At 42.8% G+C, this 22,204-nt stretch overlaps 1 protein-coding gene across 1 annotated transcript in view; it reads right to left on the reverse strand.

Moving 5' to 3' along the window:
• The window catches only part of LOC310780729 (uncharacterized protein), a gene marked incomplete at both ends in the record, with an annotated part of 33,421 nt that extends 15,664 nt beyond the window's left edge, over nt 1-17,757 (reverse strand). The window contains 2 exon segments of the mRNA XM_083641238.1: nt 12,040-12,280; nt 17,621-17,757. Of these exon segments, the coding sequence (XP_083497364.1) occupies nt 12,040-12,280; nt 17,621-17,757 (378 nt within the window).
• Nucleotides 17,758-22,204: the final 4,447 nt, after the last annotated feature.

Raw genomic sequence — 22,204 nt, forward strand, 5'->3', positions numbered from 1 at the left:
CTCTGGGAGCCATCTGACTTGGACTCTTCTCCTGGCGTGGCGACATAACTGTAAAATAGCTGATAATTCACATTCAATGTTACAGCTAAGAAAAATGAATTCCCTCGGTCCAAGATAAAGGCTGGAGTCACTCATGTTTAATACAACTGACACAGAATAAAAAGTAAGCGGAGGGTCACTCACAGGCTGTACCTGTGTGCGTCAGGTGACCTGTGTGTGTCAGGTGATATTTTCCCAGACGAAATGAGGGATTTTCTTCCAGCCTACAGGTTGTCTTAAAAGCAGCTACGAGCAACTTTTTCGATTGTTATTAAACAGTATAAATTTAATATCAATGCATCACATCTTACCTCTAATAGTTGACGAGACCAAAGCCGTGTGTATCTGAGATTGCTCCCTTAGGTGATTATTAAGTCTATAGTCTGTCTAAACTCGCGCCAACAGGGGGCTCTCTAGAGCGACCGGACCGGGTAACCCGGAAGTGAAACGCGGAAGTGAAACCAGGAAGTGAAACGCAGCTGCCTTTTTACGCCGTTTGCGCTGCCTAGCAACATAACATAAACAATGTGAACGCCACGCATACTCGCGGGAACATCTCTCGTTATATTCTAACAGGTTTTTTGGAAGTTATTTTGTGGTTATGGCCGAAGTGGCTGCTGCAAACCGTTTCATTTCAATTCCTGATCTGCCCTGGCTACAGACACACTAACACTGGCCGATTCACTCGGGGTTCAAGCGAGACTACTCTGCGTTGGTATCGTCGACTATTAGAGGTAAGATGTGATGCATTGATATTAAATTTATACTGTTTAATAACAATCGAAAAAGTTGCTCGTAGCTGCTTTAAGACTTAACATAAACCTCTTTTGAGATAGACTTCATTGTAGTTGAATGGTAATGGTGCATTGTGGTTAATCCCTCGTGCCTTCCGTCCGTGGCAGTGTTGGGGGTAGTAACTCATTACAAAAGTAACATACCGGTATTACATGTAATATATTACTTTTAGCAGTAACTCAGTAATATAACTTATTACTTATAGGATTTCAGTAATATACCACTTACTTTGTCAAGTAACTCTAGTTACAAATGGAGTTTTTTTTTTTTTAAATCAAAGCACATATTTTATTTCATCTCCTAATCAAACTGTGTGTTTTTATGCAAATAACCACTATAGATGACAATAACAAAGGAAAAGGATAACATTTAGAATTTTCTATTGTTTACACTGACTTCAAGACGGTTGAAATTATTTTTCGGGATGGTTCCGGGGCGGCGATGTAATTCTGCTACTGCTGTTATTACGGTGAAAGTAATGCAAAAGTAGTGTAAATAAGTAATGAGTTACTCTACACAGACAGTAATATTGTAAAGTAACTTATTGCTTTCAAATGAAGGTAACTAGTAATATGTAGTATATTACATTTTGAAAGTAACTTGCCCAACACTGATCCCTGGTAAGAAATATAATGATGTTTTTCTGCACCTGATGAGTTACTTATGTTATATTTGGACATGCCCAGTTCCCAGTTTGGAAAAAACATCGTTCACAGATATCAGGTTCATGCTTTCTTAGAGTATATTGATTAGCTCAGAATACAGTATTCTCATGTAGCACAACTCTATAAAAAGATTGTGTGGGAAAGATTATGCAGACTATGACGATATCATCACAGACCGCCTGGGAATGTGTCAGCCCAGGACCGTGTAATGTTATTTAAGGACTGGAGTTCCAACTACTTTGTTAATAACTACAGATAAAATCTTGAAATGACTTATATACAGCAGTAATCTGAACCTGGCATCATGCAGCAGATTACTGTTTACAACTGCCGATTAGAACGCTACAACGTGTGTAATTCTATCAACTCCTCTAAACGTACTTGGTCACAGACGCTGTGACAGATTTGTGTGTTAATAAACCATAATACCCTTGAATATGAAATATGAACTAAATAAGGGATGAGGCTTAGTGAAGAAGGGACATGGGGAGCTCAGATGGAAGCGTTCAGGGAAAGCCGTTATTAAGGGAGGATCAAAAGAACACCGTCTTAATTTGGTCTAATAATTGCGGGCAAATTGTTTTTGTAAAGCAGCGATGGATACTGTAGCGTTAAGTCGACAAAGAAAAAATGTCCTAATTAACATTTTCTCCTGGCCCAGCTGTCTGAGAGCGCGTCTGAACACGGACGTCACGTCTCAACGTTCCTGACAGGTGAACCCACCTCGCACTGCATAATTAGCCCGGATCAAAGAGGAACACAGGCTGGCTGAGGGGAGGCTGCAGATGTCGTGCAGGGACCCTGGAAACTTTCAACGGGTTGTTTGTAGGTGATTTTTTTTTATTATTAATGAACAAACGCTATGGTAATCATTTTCAAACGTTACTCTCATAATGACCGTGTGTACCACATTGACCAATCAACTGATTTTGTGTTTCACCTTACGGCTACAGGCAAAAAGAGAAGAGGGAAATTTAGGAATTTGCTAAAACCATACCGTCGCCGTGCCTCTGCATCTCGATTCTGCATTTGCCTAATTTGACTCATGTTTATGCAATGAGAACGAGATGTCAAATTCTGACAAGGGGAGCGGCCGATTTACATGAATCCATATAGACACTCTGTGAAAAAGCAGCGCTACTGTCTAACAAAACTGCACCGCCATATGAACTTTGCATACTAAACGAACGTGTCTGCTTGTGTTTAGCAATATCGCCCGGACATTCATCCGCCAGCCTCGGCGAGGAGACCTCAGAGGCCAGGAGGAGATTCACAACAAGCTCACGAGGATTTAGTGCAGGAAATTGGAATGTGACGCAGTCTATAATTTAACATCTCTGTATAGACCCTTTTCACAGCAACTGTTTTGAGGAGGCAATGCAGGAATTAAAGCAGGTGTAACCAATGCCAGTGTAATGATGGTTCCATAATCCATTTAGGTGTTCAGGTGCCAGGGCCGTCATTAATGCTATTGGTTACACCTGCTTTACTTCCTGCCTCAGTGCCACCTCAAAAGGGTTACTGTGAAAAGGGCCTATAGTGAATAATACAGTAGAGTAGAGAGACTATGGCAAATCCACTCTTGTACCTCCTCATCCATCTCTCATCTCATCTCACCTTGATAAACATCAAGTCCCCTCAATAGTGGATCATAAGAGCTACTCGGATCCGTCCACACTGATACCCATAATCTGCGTGAATGTCAACCTGGAGAAGCGGCTGTCAGAACATGCGTCAGAGGATCACGAGTGAACTCGAGGAGAATCGTCAGTGACAGAGAGACTTGCGTGGTCATTTCACACACGTCAGGATCGCTAGGAGGACAATCAATTCTTTCATTTGGCTCGCTTTGCCATTCAATCACATCTGTTCTGGCCACCGCACACCTCATCATCTGCGCGAGGGAGATGATGGAGAATGAGATGTGCGAGATGCTGGGGATATTCCTCTAACAGTGTTCAAAGGGGCTCCCGTTAAATGTCTGTCTTCACAGAATTGCCTGTGAGCCTTTGGTTGATGAACCTCTCAGAGAAAAGTCTCTGTATGTCAGTATGACAGTATGGATGTTTAGTAGGTGAAGTTCTGAAATGACTGAGGGACAAAATTGCTATGAAATTGATTACTCTATTAAGTTATGTTCTATTGAATTGCCTTCGTTTGCTATTGGAAGACAGAAACAACACATCATTTCAGAAGGCTATAGAAGAAATAAACACATTGTCAGATTCAATTTAGCAAAACAGGTGTCCAATTTATCTGCCATTCTGCCATGGGGGTGAAATAATAATGCAGACTTGCTTCCAATGTCGTTTGACTCATAGAAATGAGTATCAATATGTCAGAGCAAGGCCGGTCACTTCACTATTATCAATAAAATGAGTAAATGACACGTAAATCTACAAAATCTGTGAAAAACATTTATTCACATTTTGAAACAGGTGAAATAATCTAACCCCATTGGCAGATTGCTTCCGTTGTTTTAAGAAAATTGTGATTTTAGCACTCAATAAAAAAAACAAAGGGGCAACTGAGGGTTTTCCAACTCCCAATCCATTAGGCGTTCCAGTGCTCGGGCCCTCTGTGTTTACCCTTCCTTTAGACACAAAATGGCTGCTGTGAAAAAGGCCTTATTGCAGTACCTTTTTACTCAAGTGTTCTTTCACATGCTGAATATATCCATAGTTTCTAGTACAGGATGAGGCTTTCATCTCTCCCACCCAAAAATGTACCTTGACTGGAGAAGAAATCACTAAATTAGACAGCTCACAGCACATGCAGTGTTTGTTATGAGCTTATACATAGATAGCTATCTACATGTAGCTAAATATATCTCATTAAATTCAGACACTGATACAATGTCTGCTTGCATCATCTATAATCTGAAGCTTTTTAGCATATGCTGAGTTTATGAATAGTAAGTCACCTAAATGACTAGTGTGTGTGTGTGTGTGTGTGTGTGTGTGTGTGTGTGTGTGTGTGTGTGTGTGTGTGTGTGTGTGTGTGTGTGTGTGTGTGTGAATGAATGAATGAGCTTTATTTGTCATTGTCACAAAACAAGTTTAAGAACAACGAAATTGAAGCAATCCCCTAGGTGCGTTTAGACAAGACAATAAGTTAGGTAATAAAGATAATGGTGTAAAAGTAACGAGGTAATAAAGGGTAAAAGTGTCTAGTGTATAAAAGTATGAGGTAATAAAATAAAAAATACAATTCTACAACAGCATGAGTGAATACTGGATTCTGATTGGCTAGCAACAGTGGTAAATAGGCCAACAATCTACAGTTCGGCTCCAACCGCAGTATCACTCCGCTCCCTGATGAATGAAGAACACCTGTGCTGACTCCGCCCACTGTTAGCCTGTCAGTCTACAAATCTCTAACAAGGAAATGTCCGATTTCGTAGTAACGTTTGATTTACTGGGTGGATTGAGTTTTGAGCAGTGGTTAGATGAAGATGAAGGTGAAGTGAACAAAGAACGACATGGTGAAATTGGGGAGAGAGAACTGGCTGAGCTTGAGTTGTCACGGAGTGAACCTGGGACTGTCAATGGAACTATATTCTGTGGCGGAAGGATAAATGTATTCTGAAACCAGTAATGATTGTAAATAAATGAATTGAATGTTACAATTGTGTATTTTTTATATTATGTGGTTCGCCTCGTGCCACAACCCTGTACCAGTGGTAAATGTGGCCACAACCCCCTTCCTCTCGTGGTAAATTTCTTAAATAAAAAGTAAAAAGTGTAAAAAGTGTCTAGTGTCAGGTTTGTTCTGTGTACACTATATACATTCCACTTAAATTCCCCTTAGCATCTATGTGTGTGTGTGTGTGTGTGTGTGTGTGTGTGTGTGTGTGTTTTCTGAATGTGTTTCTAGCATGATGGAAATGGGGAATATAAACTGACTTAAGGTCACATTGATCCCAAAGTAACAATGATTGTAATTGTATCAGACACCAGGGGCAGAAATCGATGTCATATTGACAGAAAAACCGGGGGAAACTGTGCGGCTTTCTCCTTGTTTACCCACACACCACTGGCCTGAACGCTGCTTCTTGAATAGGATTTATGATTGATAAAGCGCAAAATACGAGCTGCTCAACGCCTGTATTCACAGCGTCTCCAACAGCAAGTATGAGAGAAAGACTCAGCCTCTGTTTGGAAAGGCTTGAGAGAGATCACAGCCTACAAACCACCTGCTAAACACTTCATCCATGACCCTCATCTGACCAGCTGCTTCAATGAGTTCTGCTGCCGCTTGGACAGACAGCGCAGCCCTGAGCCCATCCCCTGCCACACCTCTCTGCTCAACCAGACCCCCAACCTCTCCACCCCTCCCCTCAGTCCCCCCACCCCCCCCCCCCCATGACAGCTCCAGCCCACCTCTTCCCCTGTCAGTCACCCCCTCCCCCGACACCTTTCTATCTCCCAGGGGTCCACTAGTTTACTGAAAACACAAATCGCATCGCACTACCCACACTTTCCCATTAGCGTTGTGCTCCAGCGTTCAGCAGACGTGTCAGCAGAAATCATTCATTCAGGACGGGAGAGAGGGCCATGACTCATTTACACCTCCTAAATTGTGAATATGGCTTAACTGCCATTCAGAGGACGCACACATCCAGACAACGTGTTAATAATAATATATGGGAACATCTGATAACATGACTTTTCCCTAAGACTGGCTTTTTTGCGTTTCAATTTTTTTTTTTTATTATACAGCCGCCCATTCAGTTTCACAATGCAAAAATATTTACTGGCTTTTTGGTTGAGAAGTAAAGACTGATAAGTCTTAACGTCCGCGATCGATGCACAGTATCTCCAGGCGCCAAAACAATAGATTTATATCTTCAAAGCATAAATGGATACTTTGTTTCCATTGGGAAGCGATGCCTATTCAAGTGTGTGACAAAACACTGCAGACGTCAATAAGATAAGATAAGCTCTCTGTGTAGCTGAACAGTCAAGTTATTGAAAAAGACAAGCCACTGATAAGCACAAGTCTGTCCTAGGCCTTTACTGTCACACACACACACACACACACACACACACACACACACACACACACACACACACACACACACACACACACACACACACACACACACACAGTGGACACACTGTGGCAGACATGTCTATCTTTGAGTTCCTCTCAGTAAGAAAGGCTCACGACTGTTATGTATCAGCGTATCTCTAGAGAATGACCCTCCTCTCTGATCTCCGTTTCAAAGTCAGCCCAGATAGAATCATTATGGAGCATCAGAGCCTCGAGAGACATCTCAGGCCAGATGTACGCTTGGAACAGCAATACTTTGAAAGCCGTACACTCAATGAAGTGGAAAGTAGTCTCAACTCAAAACTGCACAATGTCAACTCTGGGTCCAATAAAGGAGGGAGAATCCAAAACGACGACAACAACAGCAGCGACGACGGCCTCGGAAAACACTCAAACAGTTTAGATGGATCGTCAGATTATAACGGAAATGATGGGGTATCATTTGGGGCAGGATGGTGTCCGTGATGCGCCGTTCACCGTGGGCCTGTCTGTGCCCATCTGTCTTCATCCCAGCCTCCAAAACAGAGTGTGTCAAATCTTGCAGGCCCCAAAAAACCTGATGCACGGTCTCAAGTCGCCTGCGGGGCCCATCCTTCATCAGCCAGACAGGTGGGCAGGTGGAATCCATCAAGTAGAGCATCTCCGGCGCGTGACGGCGTGGAGGAGCCAGGCAAGCGCGGGAGAAGAAGACAGCTTGTGGATTCAGCTCATCAAACACGGCGTGTTTGTCAAGAACACTGAAGCGTGCGCCGACGCCATCGAGTGTCGCAAAACAAAAAGGGAGAGCGAGAAGAGGGAGTCATTTCTGTCAACCTCCTCTGGTCACCGTGTCAACGATGCTTCTCCAGAAGAGTGAATGGAGTCTTTGGAAAAGAAATTTAGAAAAGATATCAGGCTGCAGATTTCCAGTGACAATCAAGACATTTCTGCCAGCTCAGAAAGAATGCTGCGCTGAGCGGTTTCTCACTGATTTCTCTTGGCGTTTGAGACAAAACCATGTGTGACAGGAAATCCTCCTCACCCTCAATTTGGGAACAATCTACCTGATTTCTGAAGAAGAAGCCACTGTTTCTTATTTTTTATTTTTTTTGCAACAATAATCACATCCTTGAGGAGTTTATGTCGGGTCTTGGAGCGCTTAACAGCCAAACAATGTCCCCCTCTGTTGATGCCCGTGAGGCGCTGATTGCTTTATCCTTTTTAGATTCGAGTGCAGCATTTAACACTGTGGACCTTGCTGCCGTTCTGCTTGAGCAGTTTGCTCCAATCTCAAATGGTTCATCACAGATCCTTTTCTGTTTTTGTAGGAAATGCATCATCCTCGCTATACTAAAAATATCGATCTCCATTCTCCACTGTTACACCAAGGACACACACAGTTGTGTGGTGTCCATACACACAGCTTAACCCAGGGGTTTTCAAAGTCTGAGACTGTGGGCCTCCCCTCAGACAACGCTTGGAAAAAGGCACCCTGAAGATGGTTGGTCCAAATCGATTTGTACCAACCATGTCATGCTAGTTTGTCAGGAAGGTAGCTAAATAAATAACACTCCACTCACATTTTTAAAGGGGTCCTCTTTTTCACAGCCTAATGTTGGCAGGTGTGTGTGGGTGTGGGTGTGTCCGTTTTGAGCCAGCTATTAGCCTTATATTTAGCCTTTCTGCTGCTATTGCATAAATCAGCAAAGTTTATTTTAGGCGGGGGGGGGGGGGGGGGGGGGGGGGTGTATACGCAGTGGAAGTGGTCCCTGGGGAAATTGGGTTTGGTACGTAGTGGTACTTGGTCTGAAAGGTTTGGGAACCCCTACCCTATGGGATCATGGTTATTTGATCCCATAGACACCCAACAATTGAGCCAAGATAGCCTGATATTGCTGCTTAACATACATTCATAACATACTACACCAAATACATGAAAAAAGCTATGTTGAAGGCATTTATTAGTTTCTGAATGTGGGAAAGTGGAACAAACAGTAAAATTCCCCAAAACTACTGTATCGGAACAATTCTTTAACCAAAGCACACACATTTAGGCTACTATGTGATCTCCTTTTGATAACTAATGTCATAAATCATATTTTTTTCACTTCCATTCACAGAGCCTCCCCCGAAACTGTTTGGAGCCTCCCACTTTGCAACCGCCCGGCTTAACCCATCTGTAAAGGGCCCTATTGTAAGAATACAAAATGTCCCAAATGTCTACGACCAAGGATTCTTAGTGAAGCGATGCAGTCCAAATGTGATTTCAAGATATTATCCTCAGGCAAGGCCCCGACTGTTTCTGAAGCTCTGCGTAAAGATGGCCACTAGAACTTTGTCATGATGCTAAAACACTAACATTAGTTGACAAAGATAACATCATTAGTAGGAACATTATAAGTCTCACTAATTCCCTAACAGTTTTATTTAGGTATGAAGTCTACAGAATATTTGTAACATTTCAACAGCTTATTCGTTGGCATTCAACAATTCAACTACCGTAAATTCCGGACTATAAGGCGCACCGGTGTATAAGCCGCACCTTCAGAGTTGACTATTTTTTTCTTATATAAGCCACACCGGTCTATAAGCCGCGGGTGTTTTGATGTTTAATTACCATATGTAAGGCTTCGTGCACAGAGGGGATTGTCGGGAAAGAGATGGCTGTTTGGGGAAGCTCCCATTTATTAACATTTCAACAAAACAAAAGTCAGGTCACTAATCCCCAGACAAAATCACACATTGTGAGATGCTTAAAAATCACCATCAGCGGGAGCTTTACTCCAGATGCTGTGCAGCCAAGAACACAAGTGAAATTCGTTCTCTCGTGACCTGTGGTTCTCAACGTGATGGACGATTCACCTTTCTTGTTAACAGTCCTAGTGAGAGGCAGGTCGAACGTCAAAGGCACTTCATCCATATTTATGATCTGCTCCGGTCCGATGGAATATTCCTTGATCTTTCTTTGTGTGAATTCGCCGAAGTTTGTAATTTTCTCCTGGTAGTCGGGAGGGAGTTGCTGACACAGTCGTCCGCGCCCTGACGGACAGTCCCTTTCGTCTCGGGTTTGTGCATGATCCTTTGCTGCTGCTGCTGTTGTTGTTGTTCCTGTCTCGCTACTGTCTCAGACATGGCTTTCAGGCTCAATCGCCGCCATCGTCGTAACACAGCCAGTTCTCCATCTTTTGAAGCATGATGTTAGATTACAACGAGCTAGTTGTGTGGCTTAGCCTTCCAAAATGTTGCTGTTAGTTTTTTAGAATGTAATACATAGAATTGGGAATGTTACATTCAATTTCATTCAGACTGTCTTTCAGGCTCAATCGCTGCCTTTTTCCCCCCGGAGCGAGGGAGGAGGGAGGGTGTTTTACCGTAGTGGCTGAGAGAGAGTAGTGGCACAGTGCTCCAATCAGGTCGCGAGGCACATTTTTTGCAACATCATCCAATCAGGGTCTCGCTCTCATAATGTCTGTCTTGCTCTCGTTCTGCCTCATACCAACATCCATAGATTTTGGAGGTTCCCGAGTGGCCGTTTGCTGGAAAAATCCATAGATAAGCCGCACCGTTATATAAGCCGCAGGGGCCAAAAAAGGCCAAAAAACGGGAAAAAAGCCGCGGCTTATAGTCCGGAATTTACGGTATTTTGCTTCGTCTGTAGAGGTTTACATAACAGATTATGTTTGCTTCCCGTCCCACACACCTGATTCTCATCACCTGGAGCTACTAAATTATCCTGCGAATATGTGGGTGTGTTCATGAATTGTCACAATATAGCGAAAATGTCAACTAATAAACTTTGTTGAAAGGTTACAGCTACTCAGTGTAGACTCTCTCAGAGGACTATCCAAATAAAGTGTTTCCAACTCGCTTAAACTCCGGAGACTCGCAAACAAACCGTGCTTTCAACTCTCTCTCTATTTCCAGGATGCTTTGAGACAATCCAGTGGAATTGTGGACACCGTGCACAAGTGATAACCGCCATCGGATCGCTTGATTTTGGGCGAGGTTGAAAACGATCCTTGTCTTGCTCTCTTCCAGCCATCACAGTGGACAGAAGCAGCACCCTCTAAAGGCTTTTTGGTACTTCTTCTTACTTTAATCTCTCAGTAGGTGCCTTTGACCAACGGACAGAGCAATCTCTGTGTTTATCCTTACATATCAGCACAGCAGGTAGATGTACAGTGACGTCTGATCTGACATGGTATGAAGCCAGCATCTGATAACACATTCTGGGAAAAGAATCAGTGTCGTCCACAGTAGTTTGGGAAAGAGAGCAGTTTACTTTAGATCTCTAGATCTGTTGTTTACTGATATTATACTGATGCACTGTGTGTAGATCTGTTTACTGATATTATACTGTCCACTGTGTGGATATTTGAACCTTTTTGCCTCTACTTATACAGATCCTTTCCAAAAAATTTGAATATCATGGAAAAGTTAGTTTTTTCCCCATAATTCCTTTCAAAAAGTGAAACTTTCATAGATTATAGATTCATTACACACAAAGTGAAATATTTCTAGCCTTTATTTGTTTCATTTTTCATAATTTTGGCCTACAGCTCCAGAAAACCCCCAAAACAGTATTTCTAGAAATTAGCATAGTGTGAAAAAAATCTGCAGTTACTTCTCAGTTACGACTGACTCCAGCCTCAGTCCCCTCCCCCTGAATCTCCGCCAATTTTTTTGAATGGTCTTTGCTTGACAATCCGCTGAAGCCCACGGTCATCCATGGTATTTCCATGATATTCGATTTTTTTTTAAAGGATCTGTATATGCCATCTATGAGAACGAAGAGGTCCTGATTTTTTTTTTTACTCCTTACCATCACATTATAACCTTTCGGACTATTGACTTCCCTCCAACGACCTCTGACTGTATGTCTGATGTGTTATGTTAAGCTGTAAATGTAGGAGTGGTGTTGGTGTTTCAGTGGACAGTATGTGTGTTTCATCTGGAAACGATCTCCATCAGTAGGACAATAAGCATCTGTTGTATTCCATTACATTCTATTCTGGGCTGGGTTTTGCTCACATAGCCTATATTTGGACATTTACCAACTGTTAGGATGACGTCATCATTCCTACTTTGACGTCGTCATTCCTACTATGATGTCATCGATCACTGATGATGTCATGATTCATAAGTGTCTTTCATGCCTTTCACTGGTGATGTCATAACACAGGTGATGTCATGCCTTTCGCTGGTGATGTCATAACACAGGTGATGTCATATTCGGATCTATAAGGGCCTGTTCCTGCAGGTCCTGGCTAGTGATTCATAATCTAAACTAGGATCACACCAACCTCTGCAACCTCTGCAACCTGCAACCTCTGCAACCTGCAACCTCTGCACCCCTCTGCAACCGTTCCCAACCTCGAACAGTGCAGCCCCAGCTATCAAGTTCCACAACTCCCCTACTCTTGGAGAGTGTCTTGGCCCTCAACTACCCGCGAATAGATCCACATGTCTTCCGACGCCGATCCTGACACCAACACTGTTCACCAACTTGGACCAACACATTGTAGCCTTTTACGCCGGCCTGGGACACACCAGATACGTCACAGAAGTGTCGAGCAGGAGCCTGGCCGTTCACACCAGAAGCGCTCCTGTTTTGCTCTGCGCCCGTCACAACTTGTACTGACTTCATGCCTGGCTGCTCGTGGCTCGCGTCAAAAATATAGACCAGACGCGGAAACTCGCCGCAGGACCCGAGGCGGACCTGACGCAGCCGATGTGATCGGTCTCCCCTGTTAACAAGGACGCCGAAATTAAACCGCGCCTCCGCAACGGAGACGGAGACGGAGACGCTTCAGGTGTGTCAGGTGTGTCAGTCTGGCTGGCATTACAGGTACTGTATAATGAGCTACCATAACACTTTGTGCAAAATGTAACGAGGCTTCAGGATTCATCCCAGAAACGACTGTATTGTGACAGAAGTGACATGGCATGTAACGGAATGGATATGGAAATGAGATATTTCCTCTGTTGTGGCATGCTAAAGGTGATGCATCTGTCTGTCACTTGTTCCTGAAGCTTTGCCAATTTAGTTTTGTTGTTGTTTTTCATTTAATTTTTTTATTTGGAACAGGGTTGGTACATGTTATGAATAATAACAGAATGAATATAATGTCAGTATGTCATCAGTATCTTGTATGTAAGCCACAAAAGGTATGTTGCAATAGTACTAAAAGATATTTGCAAACATCAAATCCTTTTGTGTGCCAATATATTCTAATTGTGTCTTTCTATAATGCAGATAGGGGTTTAATCATGTAGGTTTAGGCCTACTGACAAAAATTTAAATATCAAATTCAGGTACAGAGTTTAGCTAGACGTGTCTGTGTTTAGGCTTCACAAAGCAAATGTGAGTCATTTGAGCAACACATTGGTGCAATAACGTATGACGATGTACCTTCTAAAAGTACGTATGATGAGGTACCTTCTAAAAGTACGTATGATGAGGTACCTTCTAAAAGTTTGCTCTTCATGTTAATTCATACACCATCGTGTCTGCAAAGTGCAAACATAGACAAACTTAGAAAGCGCTCAACATGCTCTACACCCAGCACTTCAGGAGATTTGGATTGTGTGTGTGTGTGTGTGTGTGTGTGTGTGTGTGTGTGTGTGTGTGTGTGTGTATATATATATATATATATATATATATATATATATATATATATATATATATATATATATATATATATATCTCCATCCCCTGGGGGAGAAGCACAAGAACCTCCACTAAGTTTTTATTTATATGGACCTCACAAAAATAATTGTCTGGTTTCAGCCCTGCTCCCATTATTACAACTACTAGCGCTCTTAACCCAGACTTTAAATACAGCATATTAAAATCAGCACAATGCACTCAATGTAATGTATCCAGAGCCACATGTCTAAAGGAGCTGGATGCTAAAAGGCTAAATAAGCACATGCTAATTGCTGTCTACCCAGTGTAGAAACCAATCGGTGAACTTTCTTCAATAATAAACCCTGCCTTGGCTTTTATCATGCAGCTCCATCCACATGGCTGCTGCTGTATTAATCAGTGCTTTCCTCTTAATGGAGTTTGCAGCCAGTCCATCAATCCAGGCCGGGAGGAGGTTTGGCTCGGGAAAACATGGAGGACAGCGGGGGGGTTGGTAGAGAGGAAAACATGGAGGACAGCGGGGGGGTTGGTAGAGAGGGGAGTGGCGAGATGTCCTTGTTGAAGGGAAAAACCACATGCACGCATCCTGCAAAACCCTCGGCACTCAGCAGTCTGGGAGGCAGAGCGCAGCATAGCACAACTGTTAAGGCTGCTGCAACTCATCATGTCATACCACAACAGAGACAAATGATATGACTCCATAGCCAATGAGGCTGCAAGTTCATCACCTCCAGCAAGAGAAAGAGGGGTTTGTGCTACGCTACATGCCGACCTGATATACAGTACAGTACATTTACTCAAGTGGTCGTGTTAGGGCACGCAGCACGGCAAGGCTTGCAATTATGACACAGAGAGTCAAAGCCATTTGAATTCTAAGGATATTTTGCGACACTGACCACTCAAGAGTTCTCGCTAATTAGTTTTTATTATTAGTTATATATATAATTAGTTTACTTTTTCACATCAAAAGTTAATTTTTCAAGATTTCATTCATTCATAACAGTAATCTACAGTTTGCTGACGTCACATTGCACTATCAAATTTCAACCCCATTTCAACCAATCATATCACAACATGGCAGCTGTCAATCAATCTTCATTTCAGGATAATTATCTCCTCCAAATGAAGGAGAAAATGGCGCCTAGCGTCTGTAACCTGGCAGAATTTCTAGCCCATAAACTAACTAATAACTTGACCAATTGTATGCAACATACAAAATAAAGCAAACGGTAATGTCTAAGAATGCAAAGACATGTAATTGGCTTGTAACGTTAACGTAAGGGGTCGGGCAGCACTCATGCATCGGGTTCTCCACTCCGATGCACACGGAAGCAGCTGGCTGCCTGGTACTCTGTGCATCCCACTCGCGTAGCACCACAACACGCTGAATCCCACTCGATTTTAGGGATGGGCATTTCTAGCAAAAACACTATTCGAAATTCGCTGGCCAAATTCGAATTTAATTCGAATTTCGAAAATAAATAAAAAAATGTAAAAAAAATAAAAAAAAATTTTTTTTTTTTTTTTTTTACATTTTTAATTTTTTTTACATTGACATTTTCGAAAATAAAAAACAGTTTTGACAATCATGAGTGGTTGTGGTTCATTAAATATTTAGTAGGCTCAGGTCTGAGTGCCAAAGGGGTGCCAAAGTCACCCCCTCTCCCTCTTCATGGGATTTCATCCGCCATTCATTTTTCCATAAACCTTGCTTAAAATGCTTATAGCGATTTGACTATACCGGTACTTAGAATCAGGGGAGACAATGCAACATTTCACTCAAAAAAAAAAAAAAATTTTTTTTTTTTTTTTTTTTTCGAATTTCGAATTTCAATAATAAAAGTCGACCTTGATAATAACAACGATTATTCGAAAATTCGAAATTCGATGCCCATCCCTACTCGATTTGGGGGCGGAACATGCCAGGATTAACCAACGACAAATCCAGTCCCCAGAATTGTCAAATCAAATCATCGACACGCTATTATGGCCCGCCTCTCAACCCTGTCATTTCAGACAAGATTTGTTTTCAGACTCTGAAACGTCTCAGACCCTCGCGCTATTTGGGCTCCGTTGGGTTCAGTTCGTCTTTAAAACTTAATTTAACTTAAGATAACATACTGTAACTCAGTGTTTCCCCTACAATTGCACAGGCCTGGCGGGGGCTAGAGCCATTTGGTGTTGCGCAAAAATCGTGAATGTTGGCAGATCACTCCACGGCCCACCATTGGGCCGCGACCCACACTTTGGGAATGACTGCTCTAATAAACTGTTATGTTCATGTTGCTGACTGAGTTAAACTAGATGCAGTCCACTAGCACTTTGCGAAGCACGTTTGATATTTATTTTAGATGCTTTTATTTGTTGGAGTTGTTGAGTTCTGACTCCTTTTTATATAAGCTAAACTAACATTTTGTCTAATATCTTCTAATATAATCTAATATTTTACATAAATATTTTACATGTTGACAGTCTCACATTAAAACATGTTTAAAAAAAGAGATATGTCTTGTGATTGATGCCATTGTTTTTAAGCATATTAAATTTTTAAGGTATTAATCATTATCAAGATATCGATATCGAGATCATTTTGGCCAAGATAAATCGTACTATGACATTTTCATGCCAGCACAACAAGCATAGACGACAAACATGCTACAGGACTTCACATACACTGCAAGACATACAGTAGACACTGACAGTATGACACTGACAGTATGACACTGACAGTATGACACTGCATAAAATATATACACAGCATTCTATAGTGTATATTCATTGAAGCAGCTTGGCAAACAGCATGACTGCAGCTGAGTGCCTATAGTACATCGGTCCAGCGTATGAGGAGGAACACAAGAAAGAAATTATGAGTAATAATCTTGTTGGAATTTTAATGCAGTTATGTGGTGACTAATTAAATTTAAAAATTACCTATCAAGGGAGTTTAGGTAAAGTTCAATTTACCTTTTTATGATCGAATCATAGGCTTCCTCCCAGACTGCATTGCATTTTATCGCAATGATGATAAGTCACACTTCATTAAGTTGAAGACAAGTAATCGCTCTAAAGCACTCCGCCAAATAATGCACTATTTTCTCCCTAGCTGCGTTCTCAGCTCATCATTCTTCTTTGCGTCCTTGATTTGGTTCCCTTGCCTCTCTCTTGAACTCAGACAACAGCAGACCTTCTGCAGAGTCAAGTGGACAAAAGAGCGCCGTTTTACCCTCAGCCTACGATGACAAGAGAGTGACAGATGAGGTGCCACACTGTGCCTGCGGCGCGGTTCTCTCTCTTTTTCTCCTTCAAGGAGGAGGGAGGCGTCGCCACTAACGATGGTTAACACACAAAGGCATCGGGCACTCCTTTAAGATGCAGTTACCATGGGAACCCCAGCCTAACATCGTCTGTCAAGCACATCAAAACAAAAACGAAATGAAACAAAACAAAACATAATAAAAACAACAACAACAATTTTGCATTATTTTGCTCGTTGAGGCGATGATGCACTCTTCAGGTGGGAGAAGAGGAGAACCATCACATGGCATTGTAGCTTTCTCTGGTGAATCATGTGACAGCTCATCACTGGGCGGCTGTGGCTCAGGAGGTAGAGCGGGTCGTCCACTAATCGGAAGGTTGGTGGTTCGATCCCCGGCTCCTCCAGTCCGCATGTCGAAGTGTCCTTGGGCAAGACACTGAACCCCAAATTGCTCCCGATGGCTGTGCCAGCACCCTGCGTGGCAGCTTGCCGCCTTCGGTGTGTGAATGTAGGCACATTGTAAAGCGCTTTGGATAAAAGCGCTATATAAATGCAGTCCATTTACCATTTACCAGCTCAGGTGTTAGTGTGCCCACTGCCCACCATGTGTGACATGGAGAAGATGGTGGCGGCGGGTGGAAGAAAATGACAACAGTCACTAATCCTCCACCCTTTTGGAAAAGGGACTTCCTGTTTGCAAAGGCTGATTGGACTATTCAAGGCAATAATATTTCAAGGCAATGCAAGAATATGTGAGACTTCTGTGATATTTACGTGTTGAGAGTGGAAATGCTGGAGAGAGTGAGACAACATGTTGGGCTTTCTAAAGATCACAGTATACTGTAGTCACTGAAGCACCAATACAGCACATGTTACAGCAATGTATGCCAAGATTCTTAAAGCTATAGTGTGTCACTTTTGTAGTGCGGGAACCTTTGTCTCCCCCTTCTGGCAGCGAGTATGTGCTCCGCTTTCGTGTGGCGTCGCAAAAATGAGTACAGTACCCGACTGTTTCCGTTGGTCTTCGACTGTCATGAACACACCAGAGTGAGAAGAACGACTTCACCAACTCGGGAAACGGGACAATCCGAGCAGCACGTGAATGCAGCATTTGTCATAGCCTAGCCTACTTATGCCTAGCGCTCCTTTTTCATGGAACATAGGCCTTTGACAACAGTTCACCAGAGTCTTCTGTCCTGGGCTTTCCTTTCCAGCTGTTTCCATGTCAGCCCGCTGTGCCCGATGTCAGTCTCCAGGTCCCTGCACCAGGTGTTCGATCTTGGGCCGGCCTTGGGGGGCCTGCCTGGAGATGTTGGCATTGGGTTTCCCCGAGTGTGTGGGCGATCCATCCCCATCTTCTTCTCTTGATCTCCTCTTCCATAGGTTGTTGTCGCGTCCTCCTTGGCCAGAGATCGTTGTTGCCGACGGTATCTGGCCAGTGGATGTTCAAGATCCGCCTCAGGCAGCTGTTAATGAATGTTTGCACTTTTGTTGTGATCTTGGTCGACCTCCACGTCTCTGATCCGTAGAGTAGTACACTGCAGTGCATTGTGGGAACTCGTTTGGCAATGGCTTGAATTAGTGTCCTCTAGAGAGAGAGTGGCGTCAGCGGAGGACCAAAATGCGAGACTCATTAGCCAATGAACAGCCAGGAATAATGGGTCTCGCGCTACTTTTGCATGCTAAAATAAAGCTGATAATGTACAATTTGATTCAAGGGATGAAAAACCCTTTCAAAGTACAACACAAACTGTCTATTTTGCTGCAACTCGACAGTGCTGCTTTTTTTTTACTCAAGAGTTCCAGGACCTTACTTCCTGGAAAAAAACTGGTCCATTGGAGTGAATGGAGATGTCGGGACTCTTCTATCTACACGGCTCTGGCTTGAATGTAACGTTCATTTATACTGTAGGTAAGAGTTGAGCACTAGACTACAACTTTAAAATATAGGTCAAGTGCATAGGGGGGGAGAGGGGGTTCAAAACGTTCTCATCTCAATCATACTGTAACAACTCAAAATACAAGTATTTCCTTGCTGCATTTAAAAATCATGCTACCACATTGGATACTTTTTTTGATCAACCGCTCTCCCAAGTATTTTGAAAATTCAACCATTATAGTTGGGTTTGTGGGTGGGAATTTAACAGTGCCAGTAGATTATACCTGTGACTTGCAGTCGTAACTTGAATGTGAGCTTGTCAGAAGATGGAACGTCTTGCTGAGTTTTCAACAAGACGTTCCAGGTGTGTTCCAAGTTCCAAGTGTGTAGCCTTACACACTGTGTAGCCTACTTTACACAGTGTGTAGCCTTACACACTGTGTAGCCTACTTTACACAGTGTGTAGCCTTACACACTGTGTAGCCTACTTTAACCCATTATGCTATGATCATGCAAAGATCCATTATGCCATTATCTTGAATACACCTGTGAAAGCTCCTCTAAGTTCTAAGCGATGTGAGTTTACCTGCTGAGAGAATCCAATGTGGCTGTGTGAACAGACAACTGGCCCAGGTTCAATGAACTATTAGAGATCGATCATAGGCTGACTGGAAAGAGGACTCGAGGGAGACATCGTGTCGAGGTGTGTTACCTTAAAGAAGCATGCGGGCTAAATGCACGTACGCACGTGCACGCACGCACACACACACACACACACACACACACACACACACACACACACACACACACACACCCTGTGGTTGTACAAAAAGTGACCCCTTTACCCTAATGTCATAAGTACAACTGACAAGCTGCACAGAGGTTAACTTACACATCGACTGGAAAGTCACAGATGTGGCACTTGAACACCATCCTCTATATAACCTAGCTGCCCCGAACACAACCTCCTTCCCGTTTGAACTGAATCGTTGCACGAATGTCTGTTACATCACCTGTCACAGATAAGGGGAAATGGCTTTATAGGAAATGTACCATGTAATTCCATTACTGGCTATAACCGCAGAGAGCGACCTTGAACCACCTTGACAAAAGCTTAGATAATAAGCCATCGAATAATTTCTCTGTAGGTGTTTAGCACAAGATGCATCCACACAAAAGACCATGTGCCCTTAATGATAACAAGTGAGGGGGCGTTACAGAGGAGCACAAGTCTGCTTATAGTTGCACAATTATAAAGCACACAAGGGGGGCTGAAACTGGAGCACGACCCCCCCGCCCACCACACACACACACACACACACACACACACACACACACACACACACACACGTTGGTTGGGGATGAGTTGAGGAACACAGTCAACACACACCTAAGACACTAAGATGTTGATAATTAACGGAATAGACTCCAACATGAAAGTACATGCAGATTCAGAATGCAGCCTGTGCAGAGGAGCCAGAGGACTGAAGGTGTGTGTGAGGAGCAGGGGTGGGAGGCCCCACGATATGATAGTATCACAATACTTCAGTCACGATACGATATTATTGCGGTTTTAAACATTTTGCGATATGCCGAGTATTGCAAATAACATCTGTTGCAATATATTTACGATTTATTACCTTTTTTCCAACTCTGACTTATGTCCCCAAAGGAATATCCATAGGTAGGACGTAGGGGTGGGAAACACCAGAGGCCCCACCACGATAGGATATCACGATACTCAAGCCATGATACGATATTATTGTGATTTATAAAGATTGATACTTGGTACCCATGTATATCCACTCAGAATATTGCAATACTATGCAGTATCGATTTCCCACACACCCATAGTGAGGAGGGTGAACAGAAGGATGTATTTTAAAGTATTTTTTTAAATACTTTTAAAGTCTGACTTGAGGTGTTGAAATAAAAGTTACTGAGCAGTGTAATTACGTAGATTTTATGAATGGGACACAAGAGAATGGGATATTCTCTTATAGCCCAATTTGGTTTTGAACAATCTTCCTACTTCATCTCATTCTTTGCCAAAATGTTATACTGTAGCTCTATAATTTCCTCCACCTCAGCACAATGTATGCACCATGAATAAATGAACACTGTAAACTTATAGTAGCTATAAAGTGAGTCAAACGGGTGTAACTCCAGTGAGACCTATATACACCTGCCACCATTTATAGCATGAAGTAGCCTATAGCAGCTATTCTCAACCACTGGGTCGTGGCCCAATGGTGGGCCTCAGAGCACCGTGTAGTGGGCCACGGAGGCAGTGGTATTGACAATTAGATGAATTAAAATAAAATAGAAAAAGCGTGATTACAGCTAGTCTTTTTTTTTATATCTAAATGTGCTCAAGAATTATATAAATCAAAAACTTCAAATTAAAATGCATCATTTTGATGAATTTTTCTCTCTCTTTCATTTATCTGGGAAGGTGGTCCTCGGAACTATGTTAACAATCAGAAGTGGGCCTTAAGTTACAAAAGGTTGAGAACCCCTGGCCTATAGTAGCCTACAGTTTTGCAGTTCTGCTACACCAGACTTGTCCAAAGTCCGGCCCGGGGGCCAATTGCGGCCCGCGGACCGATTTTAAGCGGCCCTCGGCTTATTTCTCAAAATGTACTATATGTGGCCCTCCACACAGTATTGGTTAATCAAGCAAGTTCAATTTGCATTTTTTTCATTTACCTAACGATGACAGCACTATCATACAGTTTGTAGACAAGCACCAAGTAGGAACAACACAGGCAGAACTAATGTTTTCAGATGGTAAAAAAAAAAACCTTAGAGTAGAATTGTATTCTAACTGTGTGTGTTTTTTAAATAACCGATATGACACGAGAAGCAGTTGGCCCCCCGGTATTTTCACATTATCTAATCTGGCCCCCATTCAAAAAGGTTTGGACACCCCTGTGCTACATAATCTAATTCACATTGAACTGTTAAAATATCCTCTGGTAATCATAGTTTCCACACCACACCACAGTTTATTTCAAGCAAAACACTTTGATTAGTTCAGGAGGCCTAATCCTTTATTGCTAAAGAAAAGGATATCAAAAGTCATTCTGAACTGAAAGAACTGGGGAATAAATTGAAAATTCTAGGAGGGGGTAAACAGTTTACAGTACAAAAACACTCAAGTCAATTTCAGGGGAATTCCCGTTGAAACAAGCTCACTCCAAACAGCACAATTCACACAACAGTTGGACCTTTTGGAGACCTCCTGAAGCGAAGCGCCCACACACCACCAGCCCCCTTCCTTCCGCCACACCCGCCACAAATTAGCTCATTATCTGAAGCATCCGATTAGCCGTTAGCTCCAGTCCACACAGAGAAATCACAGCCCTTCACGTTGACACAGGTCTGAACAGTTAACGCGGGTTGTAGGCAGGTTAATTGAACTGAAATGTGCTATATCTGCTTCTGTAAAACACTGTCACACTGTAGTAGGATATCCGAGTGCCGACTGGGCCTTGATATGCATGAAAAAACCCATGCCCCGGCTCTAGTATGCAGCTTATTAAAACAGCCTACCGACCATATTGGCTGAATTAAAAGCTGGCAACACCCTCTCTCCATCCGTCCATGACACTCGAGGTACAAAGCGGCGTCTTTACAGAGCAAGGTTTTGTGCAGCATCACACTTCTTCTCAGACGTGTCGGCTCCAATATCATATTATAGCCTACTCATTTTTCTACAAGCAATGTAGCCGGTAAAGTGTACAGTCAGACAGTAGCATGCACGCACCTGTGCCGCTGTCAGCAGCAGCAGAGAAGCGAGGGGGGGGGGGGGGGGGGAGAGGAAAATGCATAAGAAATGTCAGCTCTACCTGTCCTGTCAGGTCCGGGTGTCAAGCTTCAGTCCA

The sequence above is a fragment of the Poromitra crassiceps genome, assembly GCF_964638095.1.
Source record: "Poromitra crassiceps genome assembly, chromosome: 8".
NCBI lineage: Eukaryota > Metazoa > Chordata > Actinopteri > Beryciformes > Melamphaidae > Poromitra > Poromitra crassiceps.